The sequence below is a fragment of the Vidua macroura genome, chromosome 1 (genome assembly GCF_024509145.1).
Source record: "Vidua macroura isolate BioBank_ID:100142 chromosome 1, ASM2450914v1, whole genome shotgun sequence".
NCBI classification, from domain to species: Eukaryota; Metazoa; Chordata; class Aves; order Passeriformes; family Viduidae; genus Vidua; species Vidua macroura.
This window is the reverse complement of record NC_071571.1, coordinates 152,926,552-152,945,459: the sequence shown is the minus strand read 5'-3', so window position 1 is coordinate 152,945,459 and position 18,908 is coordinate 152,926,552. Positions and strand designations below refer to the sequence as shown.

Genomic DNA, 18,908 nt, shown 5'->3' with positions numbered 1-18,908 from the left:
TAGCTGTGTGTCCCCAGAGCCCTCTGTCCCCATGGCCCTGTGTCCCCACAACCTTATACCCATTGTCCCTGTGTCCCTCTGCCTTTTGTCCTTCCTGGGTGGCCCTGCACACCCCCAAGTGTCCCCACTGCTGCTGGGACAAGGGTGACACACTGGATCTGGGACTACCAAGCCACCTCCTGGGGGATATCACCCAGCCTGGGGACACGGAGGTGGCACCAGAGCAGGGAGGGGACACCAGGTCACAGCAGCAAGGTATAAATATTGGCTAAATAGATTTATTTTCATACAAAGAATACACAGGTCCCCCCTGCTGGGACACCCCAACCCCGGGGGACACCCCAAGATGTCCCCAGCCACCGCCGGGCTGGCCACCACCTCAGCTTTACCGGTAGGATCTGTCCCCTTGCCCAGAGTTTGGTGACAACTCTGGGTCACCTTGGGGACATCCCTGTCCCCTCTGGGGCCACCTTGCTGCCTGTATTTACCAGATGCCTACTCAGGGCACCCTGTCACAGGCCACTCTGCCTTGTGGGACAGCCCCAGACGTGGTCCCCTGCTCCCTTGGCCCCATGCTGGGACATGTCTGGACATTTTGGGGTCCCCCCTTGTGCCCTAATACTGTGGCTGGTACAGACACTCCCTCCCCCCACGCCATATGTACACGCTGGATAAAAGAAGAAAATACAGGTATTTATAGCGGGGGAGCAAAATACCCCCCCCACACCCCCCCAAAGTGTCCCCTGTGTCCCCATCCTGGTGCCTCACCACCAGCCAGTCCTGACACCTGTGCCCAGGATGGAGGTGGCTGGTCCTGCCCCATCCCGGGACAGCTGGGCCCCTGTGCCTCAGTTTTCCCATCGGTCATGGGGCTGCCATGGGGTGATGGGACATTGGGAACGTTGGGTGAGGAAGAGCCACTGTGGCCACCTTGTGAGGATAAGGATGTGGCCACGAGCCCCAGGGAACATGGGATGAAGCTGGAGGCACCTGGGATTGAAGCCAGAGTGTCCCACCTCCTGCCTCACCCCCATCACAGGCACAGCTACCCGAGGTGCCCTTTCATCCCCGAATTTGTCACGCTGCTGTCACCCATCTCTGGGCATGGTGGGAGGTCTGGATGTGGCCACGCCACCTCCCTCTGTGGCAGGAGAGGAGGTGGCTGGGGGAGCTCCTCAGCTCGAGTCCCTCCAGCTCAGCTGCGTTTGGTGACCATCTGCCGGTCCCTCTTCTTCTTCTCCATCAACCTGGTGGGGAGCAGGGTGGTGACCTTAGGGACCCTCCCCAAGAGGGACCTCCCGAAGCCACGGTGGGGGACAACTCACTTGCGGTTGCGGACTTCAGTGAGCTCCATGAGCCTCTCCTGGGCTGCCCGGAGCTCATCCAGGCGCTGCTGGTAGCGGGAATCGCAGCCGTTGGTGCGCTCGTAGCTGGAGACCTGGCTGGAGAGCTCGCTGGCACGGTCCCGGAGCTGCTGGATGGACGAGTAGAGGTTCTCCTCATCTTCCTCCTGCTCCAAAACAAGAGTGTGAGGCTGGTGTGGTGGGCAGGACACCCCAAAGAGTTGGTTCCCCTCGTTCCAGGTTTCCCAAGCTGCCTGGGCCACCTGCCTTGGCGTTGATGATTTCGATGTGGATGAGGAGGGAGGCGAGCTCCAGGTCCTCGGTGTAGCTGTTCTTCAAAGGCACCGACCGGTAGCCTGGACACAACATCACAACAGGAGCTCAGCAAGGTCCAAGCCCCTCACCATGGCCAGGACCCCAGGGAGATAATGATGATGATTGCAGGGGTTTGCACTAAAAGACCTTTAGAGGTCCATTTCAACCCAAACCCTTTTATGACTCCATGACTTAATGATGGAGGTCATGATGATGATGATGACAATGCAGGGGAGCTGGACTCTGACTTTTAGAGGTCCCTTCCACCCCAAACCCTTCTATTATTCCATGATCTATGACGGAGATGATGAAGATGATGGTTCAAGGAGATTTGGACTGGATGACCTTTAAAAGCCCCTTCCAACCCAAAGCCTTCTATGATTCCATGATCTATGACGGAGATGGTGAAGATGGTGGTTCAAGGGGATTTGGACTGGATGACCTTTAAAAGCCCCTTCCAACCCAAAGCCTTCAATGATTCCATGATCTATGACAGAGATGGTGAAGATGATGGTTCAAGGGGATTTGGACTGAATGATCTTTAAAAGCCCCTTCCAACCCAAACCCTTCTATGATTCCATGACTCAGTGACGGAGATCACGATGATGACAATTGCAGGAGGGTTGCACTAGAAGACCTTTAAAGGTCCCTTCCAACCCAAACCCCTTTCATGACTCCATGACTTAATCATGGAGATCATGATGATGATAATGATGGAGATAATGATGATTGCAGGGGGGTTGGACAAGATGACCTTTAAAAGCCCCATCCAACCCAAACCCTTCTGTGATTCCATGACTATGATGGGGATGATGACAATGATGATGATGATGGAAAGACCATACCTGTTTTGAGGCCCTTTACGGGGAAGGTGGCTTGTGCCAAGAAGTTGGGGTCACTGAACATGTCCTCCTCATACACCACGAAGCGGAGGAAGGCAAACTCAGGGTTGTTGATGTCGAAGACGAACTGCTTGAAGAGCCAGACGGGGTTGAAGCCATTGTCGGCTGTGGGAGAGAGCACAAAACCTGGCCCCATCACCCACATGTCCTCTCAAGAGGACTACAGAGGGCAGAGTCAGGGGTGTCCCTAAGAGTGGGGACATCACCTGTGTGGTCTCTCACCTACGACATCCGTCTTGTTCTTGCTGTTGTCGTACTCGGAGCCGCAAACCTCCACCTCCACGAAGGGGCACACGATGCTCCTCCCATTCTTGGGCAGGTGCCGGGCACCGAGGATCTGTGGGCGAAAGGGGAGGAAGAAGAGGGTGAGGTCTGGCCACACTGGATGAAGAAGACCTCCCAAGAGTAACAAGCTCTATGGAGCAAATACGTAGCAAATATGTAGCTGGAAGAGGTAAAAACCACCCCTGGTTGACCCAAAAATAAGGAAGGCGTTCCCATCTTGATGGTGACCACTTCAAGGTGGTCTTGCTGTCCTTGCACACTTGCCTGCAGCTGGACTGTGATGGGCTCCACAATCTTCAGGCTGTTCTTGTCGAAGGGGTCAAAGGTCTCGTCCCTCATGATGTCCGGCTGTAGGACGTAGCCGCTGCGGCCACCGAGCATGAAGAGCGCCTGGTTCAGCTGCATCGGTTTGTCTGTGGCCGTGGGGACAGAGCAGATCTGAGCGTGGGGCTCAGGGACCTCCCCAAGGTCCTTGGTTATAAGGTTCTACCCTGCAAACCCAACTAAGAGGCCCCAGCTGTGGTTGGAGGAGGGATGCAGCCGAATTTTGCATGAATCACCCAAGGATTGTATGGAGATATCCCCACTGGGATGAGGACAAAGACTTGAGAGCATCCAAACCACTCTTGTCCCCACCAGGATAAGGACAAAGCTTGGAGAGATCTTTCAAACCACCCCCTGCATCCCCATGAGGATGAGACACAGGTTGGAGAGCATCCAAACCACCTCCTGTGTCTCCATCAGGATGAGGACAAAGCTTGGAAAGATCATCTAAACCACCTCCTGTGTTCGCATCAGGATGAGGAAAAGGCTGAAGAGCATCCAAACCACTTCTGTCCCCATGAGGATGGAGACAAAGGTTGGAGAGATCACCCAAACCACCTCCAACAAGACGACCCAGGGCAGAAGCATTGGGAATGCGAATTTTGAGACAACCTTCAGGGATGAGCCCAACAACAACCCCAGGAGCAGGATTTACCGGGCGTCTGGAAGTTGAGGGCCACGAGTTGGCTCCCACAGATCCACATGGGCAGTGGGTCATAGTTGGAGGAGTCCAGGCGCTGTCCTTTGGGGTAGATGCGGCTCAGCTGGCGGCGGTTGTACTGCAGGAACTTCTTGCCCTTGCTGCGGTTGGCGTATTTCTCCGCCTTGGTCTCCGGGAAGGAGGACATATCCCGGTAACACGCCTTGTCCGTGCCAATCTCTGCAAGCACCAAGTGGCCATCAGGGAAGGAATGAGACCTGGATAGTTCTTCCCACCTGTCTCTTTCCACGCTTCATCCCTTTATCCCACTTCTCCATGACTTACTGTCCTCATCGAACGGCACCGGCCGGCAATACACGACCAGCTCCGAGAGCTCCAGGGCGATCTTCTTCCTCCGCTCCATGATCTTCCCCTCTTGCATCTGCACCAGGAAAAACAGGAGCTGCAAGTCGTCCCCCAGACTCTTCCTTTGGGGATATTAGAAACAATCTCCAAGAGAAAGGGACCATCCAGCCCCATCCTCTGCATCCCCTCACCCTGGCGTCGGCGTTCTGCGTGGCCTCTCGGATCTTGGCCACCCACTCGCTGAGTTCCTCCTGCGTGTCTGCGGCCACATCCAGCGACTGGGCTGCGTGGGACATCTGCTGGGAATGGATGGTGAAGACAAATGGTTTGGAGCTCCTCCCGTCTTTGGAGATAACTATAAGGACATCAGAGGGGGGCTTTACTCGAAGACATTCCCAACGGATGGCTCTGTGGAGCAAACGAAACCTCAGCGGTCCCGCTCCCGGGCCCCCACCAGCCCCTCCTGGCACCCCACCATCCATCAGGATCCTCCTCCTGTGAGGATCCCATTTTTTTTCCAGTTTGTGGCTTCAGCTTTCCATGCTGAAACACGCCCTTGGAATCAAGGGAAAATGTCCCCTGAATCATCTGGACATCCCAATTCCTCCAAATTCCCCCCAAATCCATAAGCAGGGACACTCACCGACGTGGCAGGATGGGACATCAATGAAGCCCTTCAGGAAGTTCCCCAGGGGGCTGTTTTCTGATGACTGCAAGAGAGGAAGGAAGAAGTAAAATGGGGGAGGCTTGTGGGTTACAGGCAGCCACCACCCAACCCTCCGAATTGGACAAATCTGAAGAAAAGAAGGGAAAAAACATCCAGGAGCATCACTCCAAGAGCTGGGTTGGAGTAGGACCAGGAGCATCCCCCAGCCTCTGGATAAGGGTCTGGGCTGGTACAGGGCTGGGAGCATCCCCCAGATTCTGGATAAAGGTCTGGGTTGGAGAAGGACCAAGAGCATCCCCTGACTCTGTGGGACCAGGAGCACTGCCCAGATTCTGGATAAGGGTCTGCGCTGGCGCAAGGCTGGGAGCATCCTCCAGTTTCCAGGAAAGGATCCAAGCTGGAGTGTGGCCAAGATTATCACCCAGCCTCCAGACAAAGATCAGGGCTGGAACAGGACTAGGAGCATCCTCCAGCTTCTAATAAATTGTCTAAGTGGGAGTGGGGCCAAGAACATCCCTCAGCCTCCAGATGAGAATCTGGACAGGAGCAGGAGCACGAGCATCCCCCAGCCTCATGGTAAGGGTCTGGGCTGGAGAGGACCAGGAGCATTCCTCAGCCACTGGATGAGGATCTGGGCTTGTACAAGACTTGGAATACCCTGCAGCTTCCAGAAAAGGGTCCAAGCTGGAGCAGGGCTGGGAGCATCCCACAGCCTCTGGATAAAGATATGGGCTGGAACAGAACCAGGAGCATTTCCCAACTCCCAGAAATAGGTCCAAGTTGGAGTAGGGCCAGGAACGTTCCCCAGCCTCTGGATAAGGGCCTAGGCCGGAGCAGGATCGTGAGCATCTCCCAGCCTCAGGATAAGGGTCTGGATTTGGTCAAGGCTCTTGGGAGCCTCCATTGTCCTCGCTCCCAGGATCCCGGGGAGGTGGCACTCACAGCCTCATCCTGCTCCTGCGCCTGGGTGCCGACGATCTCCTCCACGTAGTTGGCCGGGAACCAGAGTTGCTTCTTGCCCCCGTAGTCCCCCCGCCACCTGCAAGGGGTGAGAGGATCAAGGCGAGCGGACAGATTTTGGGGAGGGGGGAACAGGGCTGTCCCTGCTGCATGCGGTGCCAGGGGGTGGTTGGAGAAAGGGTGGGGGGACAAAGAAGGAGGCTGAGTTAAAACCCGCTGTGGGAAATACCCGGGGTGTCCCCTCCATCTCCCGCCCACGGTGACAGCCAAGTGACCGCCCTCACCAGCCGCCGTCCTGCTTGTCCACGTTGTGGATGATGGCCTGCTTGCAGAATGACAGCTCGTCCTCCCGTTGTGCTTTGTAGTCGTACAGAGCCTTCACCGTACACTGGGGACACCGGGAAAAGGGACAAGGGTGTCACCACCCAGCACCTGGTGCCCCACTCAGCCCAGCCCCTCGAGCCCCCATAGTGGAGTGTGGGGGATCCTGACCCCAAATCATGGCATCACAGAATGTTAAGGGGTTGGAATAGACTTTAAAGGTCATCACATTCCAACCCATCCCACCATGGGCAGAGACACTTGCCACTAGATGCTCCAAGCTCTTGTCCAACCTGGCCTTGGGTACTTCCAGGGATGGGGCATCCACAACTTCTCTATTCTGCCATCTCACCACCCTCACAGTAAAAAAATTCTTCCTAATACCTAACCTGAATTTCCTCCATTTTGTATCCATTGCACCTTGACCTATCTGCAGTTCCTGACAAAAAGTTCCTCTCCAGCTTCCAAATTGCTCACGGCAGTGGGATGGGTTAGAGGGGACAGGAGGGCTGGAGGTGCCTGTGGTCTTGCAAGATCACCACATTCAGAGCAGATCAGGTTCCTTTTTTGGAATTCCCAGTGCGTTCTCCTGGTGCACTGAAGGGTTAATCCTCTGATATTACCACATTCCCTGGAAAAAACCCCTCTGGGTTAAGTTTTCCTCTGTGTGGTCTTACCTAGCTTCAAAGGGACCATTAAGGCACCAGCAGTGCTGGGCCATGGGATTGTAGGATCACGGGAAAGGAACCTTAAGGCTCCAGTCCAGCCTCTTCCATGGTCAACTCCAAGATATGTCCAGTTGCCAAAACCCCCAAGGGTGGAGACTGGGTCAACTCCAAGAACAATCAAGTCCCAAAAACCTCTGAGGATGCACCACCTGGGAACTGACCCTAGACCTGCTTTTTAGGGGTTCCTGCTTTTTTAGGGGTTGTTTCAGCAAACAAAGGAATTTCCTTGCTGTTGGGGCAAACTTCTGCCAGGACCCTGCTCCAGGCTGGGGTCTTTCCAGCCCTGTCCCCCACCACACTTTGACAGTGTTGTCACTGGAGCTCGGACTGTCCCCAAGTGATGGTGATGGTGGCTGGGTCCAGCTCCAGCATCACTTGAGGGTCAAAGAAATGGAGCGCAACTCAACCATTTCTCTGGTCAGCGGTGCTGGGAGGTGTGGATCTGGGGAGGGACCACCCAGGAACCCCAGCACTCAAATTGCCATATCCCACCACCCACCACCTCCCCAGGACACCAGCTTGGCCCCTTACCCTGGCCATTGGCATCTTGTTGGCCTCTACGTAGAAGTGGGGGGTCCGCACCTCATACAGGGCTCCATAGTCCAGTTCCTGCAAGGAGAAATACCTGAGGGGGTCACCTGGGCGTGGGCAGGGGCTACGAGGGGATGAGAGGAGGCTGAGTGGGATCTAATATCCCCTTGCAAATTGTTGGAAAAGGGAATTATGGGGGCGTTTTAATGCTGGGTGATGACAGTGGAACGAGCTTGGCTGGTTCTGGTTGGGCTCCAATCAGAGTTCTGAAGATGGTGGAGCTGAGGATGGGGTTTGGTTGCCTGTGGCACAGAACCCCCACCATCCCCACTGCTGGGAGAACTCACAGTGGTGCCCATCTTCTCCAGGGTCTCCTCGTTGATGGGGTAGCGCAGCTTCATCTTGCGGTACAGCGGGTGCTTCTCGTAGTAGCTGATGAGGTCCACGAGGCTCTCGAACTCGGCTGAGCTGCCCAGCATGAAGAGCCGCCCTTCCTGCTGGATGCGGCAGTGCTTGATCTTCCCCTCCGCCCTGGGGCCAGGAGAGACGGGAGTGGGATGGGTGAGGGGTGGCCGAATCCTGGCTCCATGATGGGGATGGGCAGGAGGTGATGCTTGGGGATGCCACCAAAGGTGACCACCCCGAGGTCGTCGTGGAGAGGGTTTCCCCTTCATGATACCATCACGTGTCCCACCGTGTCACCCACAGCAAACCCCTGCCACCTAGCTCGGGGTCACAACACACAAGTTATCACAAGTCCTCAGCTTGGCCAAGCCCAAGTGGCCTTGTGGTGGCCACACTCACCGGAAGGAGATGGCATAGGAGTTGGGTTCGCTGCGCTTCCGCACCAGGAATGCTCCGTCCCGCGGGACCCGCATCAGCATGTGCTCGGCCTGGAGACGCGTTAAGCTGGCGTGGTACCACCTGCCCAGGGAGAACATGGAGACAGGGGGCTGGAATCGGCATCTCCACACCCTGATGGGGCTGGAGGAGGCTGGTGGACCCATTGGATCAAGGGGATGGGGATTGGAAGGATCCTCACTCTTTGCTCTCGTGGGCGTTGGGTTGGGGGACGGGGTCGGTGAGGCGCATCTCAAACTCGTTGCAGCGCAGCGGCACCTCCCGGTAGTGGCAGATGAGGCTGTAGAGGCTGTCGAAGACCAGGTTGTCCGTCAGGTAGAACTTGGTGGCCCCGGCCTCCTGCCGCGAGTGGATCCGGCAGTGCTGCACCCGGCTGGACCTCCTGCCATGGGGGTGGGAGAAAGCCAAGTCAATCTGGGTCCACATCTCCACCATCCCACACTTTGGGGTCTACGAGCTACACAAAAAGGTGACATTTCCCCCAAAAAAGCCACTCCAGCTACCAAACCAGGCACTGACTGGAGGGTCACCCAGGGAGGGTGGGATCCTGCCTCCCTGATGGAGCTCCTACCAGAAGGAGAGGGTGTAGTCGCCCACGAAGGTCTCGCTCTCGCGCACCAGGAAGGTGCCGTCCTTGCCGCCCGTCTCCGTGCAGTACTCGTGCAGCAGCTTCTCTGCAATCTGTCGCCCGTCACGGCCACCCCCGAGCTTGCCGTGGAACCACTTCTCCGTGAAGTGCAGCTCGTTGTTGTTGAACTCCTGCAAGTTCATCCCAAAGTGGGTGTTGTCACCCTGTGACCCTTCCCACAGAGCTGTCACCTCGCCCTGTGGGCGCGTCCTGCCCCTCACGCACCTCCTTCTGCTCCACCTCCTCTTCATCCTCATTGAACTGGTAGCGGGATGTCTCCTCTGAGTAGTAAATCTTGTTGCTTGTCAGGACAAAATAATGAGGGCTCCAGGTCTGAGAAGGAGGAAGAGCATCGGTGGGGTGAGGAAGAGGATGACACAGAGGGATGGAGCTTTGGGATGGGGTTTTTAATCCCTTTCTTCCCCCTCACAGCATCACAGTGGTCTAGGAGAGCCCATCCCAAACCCCAATGTCTGACAGATCCCACTCAGCCCCTGAGGGCCTCCCTTACGTGGTCGATGGGGTCTTCAAGGTAGAGAATTCCATTCTTGATGGAGTTGCTGATGTCGTTCTCTGAATAACTGGCAGTGGAGACCTCCTCGTACAGGTTCCCTTCAACCAGTTTCTTGTGCTGGGAGACACCAAGGGAGGGGAGCTCAGTGGTGGCCATGGTGTCCTTGTCACCAGCCCAGCCCTCCCAGCCCTCAGGATCAATCTCCCACAGGTGCCTTCCCACCATCCCTTGTTCTCCTTGACCATCTCTTGGTGTAGAACCCAACACAATCTGTGTCCCTCCTGCAAAGAGGGGTTTTGCCAGCTCCACACCTTGATTAGGATTTTCTTCTTGAGCTGGGTGGGCGAGGGCAACTCATCAGCATTGATGTCCACTGGCTTGGTGAGGAGCATGTCCCCAAAAACCTTCTTGAAGTGGCAGGCCATGTTCCTCTGCTGGACGATGCTGCAGTGGTCTTCGATGGAGAGGATGATGGGGAACCTGGAGCAAGCAGGAGGGAAAGGTGGCCTCAGATGAAGGTGAGGGAGAGGTTCCCAGAATTCAGAGATCATTGGGAGAGCTGGGGCTTACTCAGAGGTGACGAAGGCGTGCTCCTTGATGGTGTGCAGCACATCCAGGAATTTGATCTTGGAGGTGAGCGTGTGGCCGTGGTAGATGATGGGGAGATCGTCCGGGCCATCCCAGCAATCCACTGAGAAGGAAAACACCTTGGTTAATTCATGTTTGCCACCAACTACGTGCTGGGAACCATTTTTTTGAGCATCCAGATGACAGGGAAAGACCCTCTGCCCTGGTGCCATGGGATGGGGGCAGGGAATGGTCTGTTTTGATGGGACATGAGGGGTTCCAGCATCCCCGAGAAGGGCTGGTGGGACTCACACTCGATGCAGCGGCAGCCCATCCGCAGGCACCGGGCGTACGCCTCCAGGGAGGACTCACTGGAGAATTGGTCTCCTGTCAGATACCTGCAGAGGAGAGACAAGGATGACGGGATGCTCATGGATGTCCTTGAGGAACACCCGTGCGGGGAAAATTCCTTACGTGTTGTGGGATGAAGAGATCCAGTACTGGGACAAGGGGTGGTTCATCTCTTCAGGCACCACACGCTCATACTTAGCATCCATCACCATGTTTTCCTTGGAGAAGAGGTATGTGAGGAACTGGCGGGGGGGAGAAACGGAGAGGTCAGAGCCTGATGGTGCCGGGGAGATCCCTGTGGGAATACAATGTGGGGCCACCCACCTCATCCAGCTGGAAGGAGGGATCCGACGCTTCGTTGGAACTCTCCTTGAGGTAGGAGCACATGTAGTCCCGCACCACACCCACGTCACTGGCCCAGGATTCCTGGGATACAAACATGGCTGTTGTTAGTGGGGGAACTGGGCTGGAGCATCCCATGTGTGTTCCTTAGGCTGCAGAGTTCTCAGGGAAACCCCACCTTCTGGTCGTGCAGCAGGAACTTCTGGAAGTCGTAGAGGGACACTTGGCACAGCTCAGGGCGGTCCACATTCCTGGGACAAGGAGCAGCCACCAGTGAGGAGCAGGAGAAGGAATTGGGATAGATCCCATGGCAGAGTTGAGGCCATCAGTGCCCATCTGCAGCTCAGCCTCCCCATGACCTCCATTCCCACCAGTCCCTCCACCCTGTGACTGGGAGAGGCCAGAATGTGCAGCTTTGTCTGAGGATACTGGGAGGAGGGCAGGTTGACATGTCCCTATATCCCTGGCAGCTGCCCCATCTCCCATCCCTGCTCACCCCTTCTCCCATTCCTGCTCCATCTTCGCTTCCATCCCAGCTCCCATCATTGCTCCCATCCCTTCTGCACCCATATTCCCATCCCCTCTCCTATCCCCTCTCCCATCCTTGCTCCCATCCCCTCTCTCATCCCCATTCCCATTCTCTGCTCTGCCCTACAGCCTGGCTGTATTTCCCACTCTATGGATCCAACTCTTGGAATATTGATTGGGATGGGAGCTGGGAACTCACCGCAAGGGGAAAGAGAGCTCCAGCTGCTCAATGACCTGGAAGGCAGAGAAGGGGTCTAGGCTTAGCCGGAGGGGGACACATCCCACCAGGATGGGGACATTTCGGAGGCCAAACCATGGGTCTTACCGACTTCTGGGCATCAAACATCAGGTTTTTGTAGAACTGGATGAAGTGGGAGAAAGTCATCTCATTCCTGGCTTCCACTTCCTGTGGGAGACGGGGCTGGATGAGAGTGGGGCCACTCCATCGGAACCAGGGACACTACGGTGGCCCCAGCCCATGTGGGGTGGGTTGAAGAGCATCTCCCTCATAGCTGGGGTGTCCAGAGGGTCCTTACCACGAGTTTATCCCGCAGGAATCTCATGTTGGGAACGCGGTAGTTGACCTGGGGCAGCATCGCCTTCAGGTCCTTCACCGTGATGCTGCCAGAGGGAAAACCGGAGTCAGGGTACTGCCAAATCCCTGGATGAGTCTCAGCTCCCAACACCAAGGGTCCCACCCCAAATCTTGGTGCCTGGCACAGGGATCCTACCCTCCTGGCCTGTGGATCCCTGCTGTGGCACAGGACCCAGGGAAATTGTGGATGTCTCATTCTGGGAGGTGTCCAAGGCCAGGTTGGATGGGGCTTGGAGCAACCTGGTCTAGTGGAAGGTGGAACTAGATGATTTTTAATGTCTTTTCCAACACAAACCATTCCATGATTTCATGTTTCTGAGATTAATTACATGGTGCCTGGCACGACTGTGAGCAGAGGGACAAGGAGAGGAAGTGCATCCAAGAACCAACTGGGCACTCTTAAGACTCCTACTTGGAGGTGATGCCCATTCCCATTCCCATAATAATTTAAGTCCAAATTCCTTTGGTTTTTGGGTTTTCCTGTCTTGGAAAGATAATTATGGGCTGGAGAAATGCCCTGGGCCCCTCTGGCACTGGTGAAAATGTGGCACTGGGGATGGGTCCCAGTGGTCCTCACTGTCACAAGGATGTGACCTGCACCCAATCTCCCATTTCTGGTGCCTTCAAGCATCCCAAAAAGCCTGGTGCTCCCTTGTCCCACAAACCTCACCCCCAGCCTGGCTCAACCTCCAGATTTGGGATGCAACAGGGGGAATATGGTTCTGTCCAGCTGAACCCACCGTACTGGTGGCTCACCTGCCTTCCCTGGCCCGGTCCATCCCATCAAACTGCTTCCGTAGCCACCTGGGAAGAAAAAGATGGACAGACAGTGCTCAGTCCCAAAGAGGACCAAGCCCAGGGCAGGTTTTCTTCCCAAAACAGGGACCAGGAAATGGGATCTGCTTGTCCTTCCTCACCTCTCGATCTGCAGTGGGGTCTGGGCTCTCTGGGTATCAGCCACCAGCCAGTTGAGCCCTGTTATCCATAGGTTGATGTCCTCCTCGCAGAAAGCTGTTGGAGGAAGAGGAGGGCGATGAGGTTGGGATGGGGATGATGGGATGTTGGGAAGGGGGTGGGACTCCAAGGATGGACACAGGGTATGGGGAGGGACCCAAACGCACCGGCCACGCTGAGCGTCCGCAGCCTGAAGTCCATTCCGTAGAGGATGATGAAGCACATGGTGAAGTCCAGCTTGCGAGCGTCCTCGGGGTAGCGCTCGAAATCCCGGGAATTCTTCCCCAGGCGGATCTCCTTGATCTCCCGAATGTCGACTGTGGAGAGAGAGGAACGTGAAACTGTCCCCTGCCACCACAACTTCATGTGAGTGGTTCAGGATTTCCAGAACATGTGTCCTCTGGAGAACCTCGTTCCCAGGATGGGATACCCTCAGGAGCGTGTGATGGAATTATGGGTGCTGTGGCCACGTGTCTTTGAGGGTGACATTTTCCCAGTGTCCTCCAGTGATGTGTGATGGCACCATGGGTATGGCATGTCCATTCAGGGAATCATTTTCCCAGGATGGGATGTCCCTGTGGCACTGCCCGCTGGAGCGGGATGGCACCAGGGTGCCACGGCCTTGTGTCCTCCAGGGATCTGTGTCCCAGGATGTCCCCAGGATGGGGTCCCTGCAGTGCTGCTACAGCTGTGTGAGAGGACCAGGTTGACATAGCCACGTGTCCTCCAGGGATCTGTGTCTGAGGATGTCCCCAGGATGAGGTCCCTGCAATGAGTGACAGCACCACGGATGCCACGGAAAAGTCTCATCCAGGGATCTGTGTCCCAAGGACAGGGTGTCCCTGCAGCCCTGCCTCCATGTGTCTGATGGCCCCCATCCCTGTGCGTCCCTCCAGGAGCTTGTGTGCCCAGGACGTGGCATCCCGACAGCGCTGCCCACTCTTTTCCCAGCTTTGTGGCTGCCATGCATCCTCCAGGCTCATCCCACCCCATCCCAACCAGCAAATCTCCAGCCACCTTTCCTCCCCATGCCAGACCCTGCTCTGGGATAGGCTGAGCTCGTGTTTTCCTTGGAGAACTCGTCCCAAAAGTGGCAATTTGGAGCCCCAGCAGCTGGGACCGCAGGGCGTTGCTTTCCTGCTGCTCTGCTCCCTCATTATCCCGCTAAATAAAGCTGCAACGGCGGCGGCAGGGCCGGGTTTCCGGACCACGCTCTTCCTCACTGCTACTCCACCAAGGGACATTTCCCAGTTTTCCCAGTGGACGCATCCCACTGGGAGCAAGAATAATAACATAATATTAGGAACAACACACAAAATTGTTCTTGATTTCACAACCATCACCCCCCGGGCAGGTTTGTCCTCTGGGAATGAGCCACCGACACCAGAAAGGGCTTTGTGTGACCCAGGGCGGCCGGACCACCTCGCCAGGGGTATTGTCCTGCCGAGGAAATGGGTCATTTCCCGGAGAATTTCCAGCCTGGCTGCGTTTCCGATGTGGTGGTGGGGAAGGCTGCAGACGTGCCTTGGTGGAAACCCTCGGCTGAATCCAAAGAGGGGATCGAAAGGGGAAAGAAAAACTGAATGCAGGGAGGAATAAGGGATGGGGGAGGAATTGGGCTGATTAAGCAAGAAAAGAGGGGAAGAATAGTTTTTCTTGGCGGGAAAGCTCCAGAAAACAGTGGAGGCTTTATCCAGTCTTCTTTTGCTGGATGACCGCAAGCCAAATTTCACGGATCAGGGTGGGATTTTAGCACAAGTGACACAAGATCTCAAGGAAAGAAACTCCGTTGTCACCGCATGGCTCTCGGAGTAAAGTCTCTTCCATAAGAACAGGCAGATTTTTGGGGATAAAAATGGGTTTATAGGTTAAAACCGACCCCAAGCCTGCCCATCCACAGGGTGCCAGGGACTGGTGAGAAGCCAGTGGCTACCAGGGCTTTGCTAACAAGTTGCAATGCTGCTGTTCCTTGGATTTAACTCCTCCAGGATCCGGCCTTGCACCCGAACTCTGGGAGCTGTTCCTCATTCCAGGAATGGTTTGTGTTGGAAGAAACCTTAAAGCTCATGTCATTCCAACCTCTGCCATAGGCAGGGACACCTTCCACTATCCCAGTTTGCTCCAATCTCATCCAACCTAGCCTTGGACACTTCAGGGATCCAGGAGCAGCCACAACTTCTCTGAGCAACCTGTGCCAGGGCCCCAGCACCCTCACAGGGAAGAATTTCTTCCCAATATCCCATCTAACCCTGCCCTCTGGCAGTGGGAAGCCATTCCCTGTGTCCTGTCCCTCCATCCCTTGTCCCAAGTCCCTCTCCAGCTCTCCTGGAGCCTCTTTAGGCACTGGAAGGGGCTCTGAGGTCTCCCTGGAGCCTTCCCTTCTCCAGGCTGGACATTCCCAGCTCTCCTAGCCTGGCTCCAGAGCAGAGGGCCTCCAGGCCTTTGAGCATCTCCGTGGCTTCCTCTGGACTCACTCCAGCATTTCCACATCCTTCTGCTGCTGGACTCAGAGCTGGAGGCAGCTCCACACGTTGGGTCTCACCTGAGCAGGGCAGTGGGGCAGAATTCCCATTTTCCTGCTGCCTATGCTGTGGGATGAACCGAGGGCATAGGGAATTTCTGGGCTGCCAGCAGCAGTTTTTCATCCACCAACACCCTGAAATCCTTCTCCCCAGGGCAAATAGCCCGTTCCCATGAAAAGCCAGGGGAAAAGGGAGAGGCGAGGGGCTGCACAATACACCCGAGCAGCAGCTTCCTGGAAACCACATCTGCAGCGGATTTGCCTCGATCCTGTCAGAACTCTGTCTCCAAACTCCTCCCTGCATTGTCTCCATTGTCCTGGGCGATTAAAACACTCTGGAAGTCAGTTCCAGCTGCGAAAATCCCTTTTCTAATGCAAAGCGAGCAGCGCGGTGCAAAAAAAAAGGCTTGGAATGGTGGGGAGATGCTGGAGGAGCAGGTTCTGCCCAGTGGGATTTTAGGGATGCTGAGAGCCTGGGAGATTTTTTTCAGGCGTTAGGAGGGGAGCAAAGGGGTTGGAGGGAATGGTTGTGCTGGGAATTCCTGCTGGCCTGGGCACCTGGGTCATGCCTTCTTGCAGGATGTGGCAGCTCAGACCCTCCTGGACAGGGGAAATTGGAAGACCATATCCTGCCGGGATCCTGTGGTGTGGTTTAAAACCTGGAATAAAATATTTCTTCCTTGTCCAGTGATAAATCCCAACTGGATTTTCTCCTCCCCAAAAAGTCCTAATTCTAGTTATTTGCCATTAACAAGGCTGGAGATGTTGTCAAACCACCTCTTGGATTTTTCATGCTGCCTTCGCCTCCCCTTTCCTTTAATTTCTTGTAAAGATCCTTTTTTGGGGGGCTGTTTTCCACCAGATTCCTTGTGCTGGGAACTGGGGTGTGCTGAGGGTGACGAGCTGGAAGCCCTCCAGGACCAGGTTAATTTTGGAGGCCATGCTCCAGGCATTCCCAGGCATGGACACATGGAAATGTGTCGAGAGGCTGCTTAACCAAGCGTGTAATTATCCTGGGGGTCCAGGGGAGAGCCAGGATCCGTGTCCTGGCCCTGACAATCCCTAACAGAGACATCAGCACTTCCCACTAATCCCTCTCCAAGAAGGATGCTGGCTTGAAAGGGGGGATTTAAAATGGTCCGGGGCAGGCGTGAGGTCTGGGAGATCCCGATACTTCCATAAAATCCCAGAGAGTGGGAAGAGAGGGATGGACCAGGGGCTGAGGATGCTCCAGCCCAGCACCAGGATGGGGATTTCTCCCACTCCAGACTAGGAAAAGTGAATGGTGGGACAGGATGGCAGGATTGTATATTTACAGAAAGATTTTCATCCTTCTGGATGACCTTGGAGGATGCCTACTCATTTCCATGGGGGAGATTAGGCTTTTGTATGGGAAAGATCCTAAGGCTCCAGAGGGGAAACTGAGGCACAGCATGTGAGTAACCTGAGATCCTGACCTGGCAGCTCACAGTGCTTCTGGAAAAAACAAGGAGCTGGAAATGCATTATTTCCATGACTGGATAACAAGTTCTTCCCCATGAAGACCTAAAATACCTCTCCAAAACTGGGTGCCCTTCCTCCCATCATCTTCTGCTCTCACAGATCTGCTCCTGTATCTGGAAGGTCCAGACAAGCACGGATCCTGTGCTCAGCTGTGAGTGCCACCCTCCTTTTCCTGGCTCAAAGCTGGAATTCCACCTTGGGATCAGCACCTCCAGGCAGGAGCTGAAGTTTCCTGGGGATTTTGCTGGATCTTGCACAGAATCAGCAGTGGGTGGTGATTTTTGCGGGGGGGTCATTGGTGATTTTGGAGGAGCCTCTCCAGGGAAAAGGTACCTCCCAAACCTCTGGGTTGGGTTTTGCCGTCACCCAGGTGAGGTGACATCCCAAAATTGAGTTCCTTCCCTGCACAGGGATGTGGGATGAGGTGATGGTGCAGCTCCATGGCACCCCAATCCCAGCTTCCATCAACTGGACTTTTTTAGCTCAATTAAAGCTTTGAGGTAATGAGCACCAAGACATGGAGCCCCAACAATTCCCACTGTTGGGAGTCACAACAACCTCCTAACCACCGGTGAATCCACACAGAAGGGTGATTTTTATGGATGCTCCAGTGGGGTTTTGGGGTTAAAAAACGACCATGAGCAGGAACAGGGATGGTCATTCTTTTCCCTCCTTGCCAGGGTGGATATAAATCCCCGGGGATGAAACAGAAGCAGCTTAATCCCACAGAACAACTTCCAAGGTGGGATGGAGGAGGTGAGGGATGCTCAGCCCTGCAGCTCCTGTTTTTATGGGAATCACCCTGTGGCCAGGCACCCTGACAAGGTTGCACATTCCCCAGGGGTGAATATCCCACCGTGGTAGGACATTCCATAGGGGGGAACATCCCACCATGGTAGAACATCCCCCTGTGGCCAGGAATTCCACAACCAGTCACCCCACCATGGCAGATCACTCCACCACATCCAGGCACCCCACAAACCGTCACCCCACCACTGCAGGACATCCCACCAAGACCAAGCACCCCACAACCAGTTACCACACCATGGAAGGACATCCCACCACAGCCAGGAACCCCACAGCCAGTTACTCCACCATGGAAAGACATCCCACCACAGCCAGGAACCCCACAGTCAGGCACCCCACCACAGTGGAACCTCCTGACATGGCCACAAACCCCACAGGCAGTCTCCCCATGGCACGACATCCCAACACAACCGAGAACCCCAAAACCAGTTACCCCACCGCTGTAGGACACCCCAACACAGTCAGGCACCCCAAAAACAGTTGCCCCATCATGGCTGGGAAGCCCAGCACGCCCAGAACTCCCCCCAGCCAATCATTCCACCACTGTAGGACACCCAAACAGACCCAGGCACCCCACAATCAGTCCCCCCACTGCAGCAGGACATCCCAACACATCCGAGCACCCCACAACCGCTCACCCCACTGTGGCAGGACACCCCAACACACCCAGAACACCCCCAGCCAGTCTCCCCAGTACAGCTCAGCACCCCACCACCACATCCCCAGCCCCCCAACACCGCTGCCACCGATATTGCCCTGTCCCCCCCAGTCCTCCCTGTCCCCCCGATACTCACTGTCCCCCTCCACCTTCTCGGGCGTCCGGCTCCAGATGATCTGGCGCGTCTCCAGCTTCACCTGGAAGGTCCTTCTCTCCGGCCTCTGCGACTTCTTCTGGTAGAACAAGGTGAGGACGGTGCCCATCTCCAGGCAGCGCAGGATCCTGCCCATGTCCCCCGGCTCCATCCTGGTGTCCTCCAAGAAGCCATTGACGCTGTTGAGCCTGGCCATGGACATCTTCACTGCTCGGCCATCGCCCGGCGGAGCCGCACAGCCGGGATTGTCTCATGCAGGAGAGGACGGAACCAAAGGGCCGAAAGCTTCCCCTGGGGATTTTCTGGGATCGCCCCGGGCGTGGGTTTCCTCTACGGACGAGCGGAGCACGGGCAGGACACGCAGCCGGGATTGGCGACAGCGGGGAGGAAAAGGCCGGGCTGGAGGTACCGTGACCTTCGTGTCACCAAGGCTGGATCCGGCCCTGGCGCTGGCATCCAGCGGCGGTGGGAAAAGACAACGCCGGCCTTGCTCGCGGATGAGATTTTGGACGTGGGGAAGGGAAAAATTCAGCTTCCCCCCCC

General features: G+C 55.8%; 1 protein-coding gene across 1 annotated transcript; it reads right to left on the bottom strand.

Annotated features, from left to right (window-relative positions):
• Positions 1-262: 262 nt before the first annotated feature.
• On the bottom strand, positions 263-18,908 carry LOC128812337 (1-phosphatidylinositol 4,5-bisphosphate phosphodiesterase gamma-1-like). The gene is made up of 32 exons (XM_053986666.1): positions 18,348-18,908; positions 12,890-13,039; positions 12,686-12,779; positions 12,525-12,572; positions 11,710-11,794; positions 11,499-11,579; positions 11,373-11,407; positions 10,824-10,896; positions 10,628-10,729; positions 10,427-10,545; positions 10,265-10,350; positions 9,956-10,076; positions 9,697-9,865; positions 9,383-9,502; positions 9,097-9,204; positions 8,815-9,002; positions 8,425-8,625; positions 8,187-8,306; positions 7,730-7,913; positions 7,383-7,460; positions 6,087-6,190; positions 5,785-5,881; positions 4,819-4,885; positions 4,367-4,530; positions 4,155-4,251; positions 3,825-4,049; positions 3,110-3,258; positions 2,783-2,897; positions 2,504-2,665; positions 1,611-1,699; positions 1,326-1,510; positions 263-1,247 (listed from the first exon to the last, which is right to left on the bottom strand). Exons 1-32 carry the CDS (start codon positions 18,565-18,567, stop codon positions 1,196-1,198), a joined length of 3,888 nt encoding a protein of 1,295 aa, XP_053842641.1. The 5' UTR covers positions 18,568-18,908; the 3' UTR covers positions 263-1,195.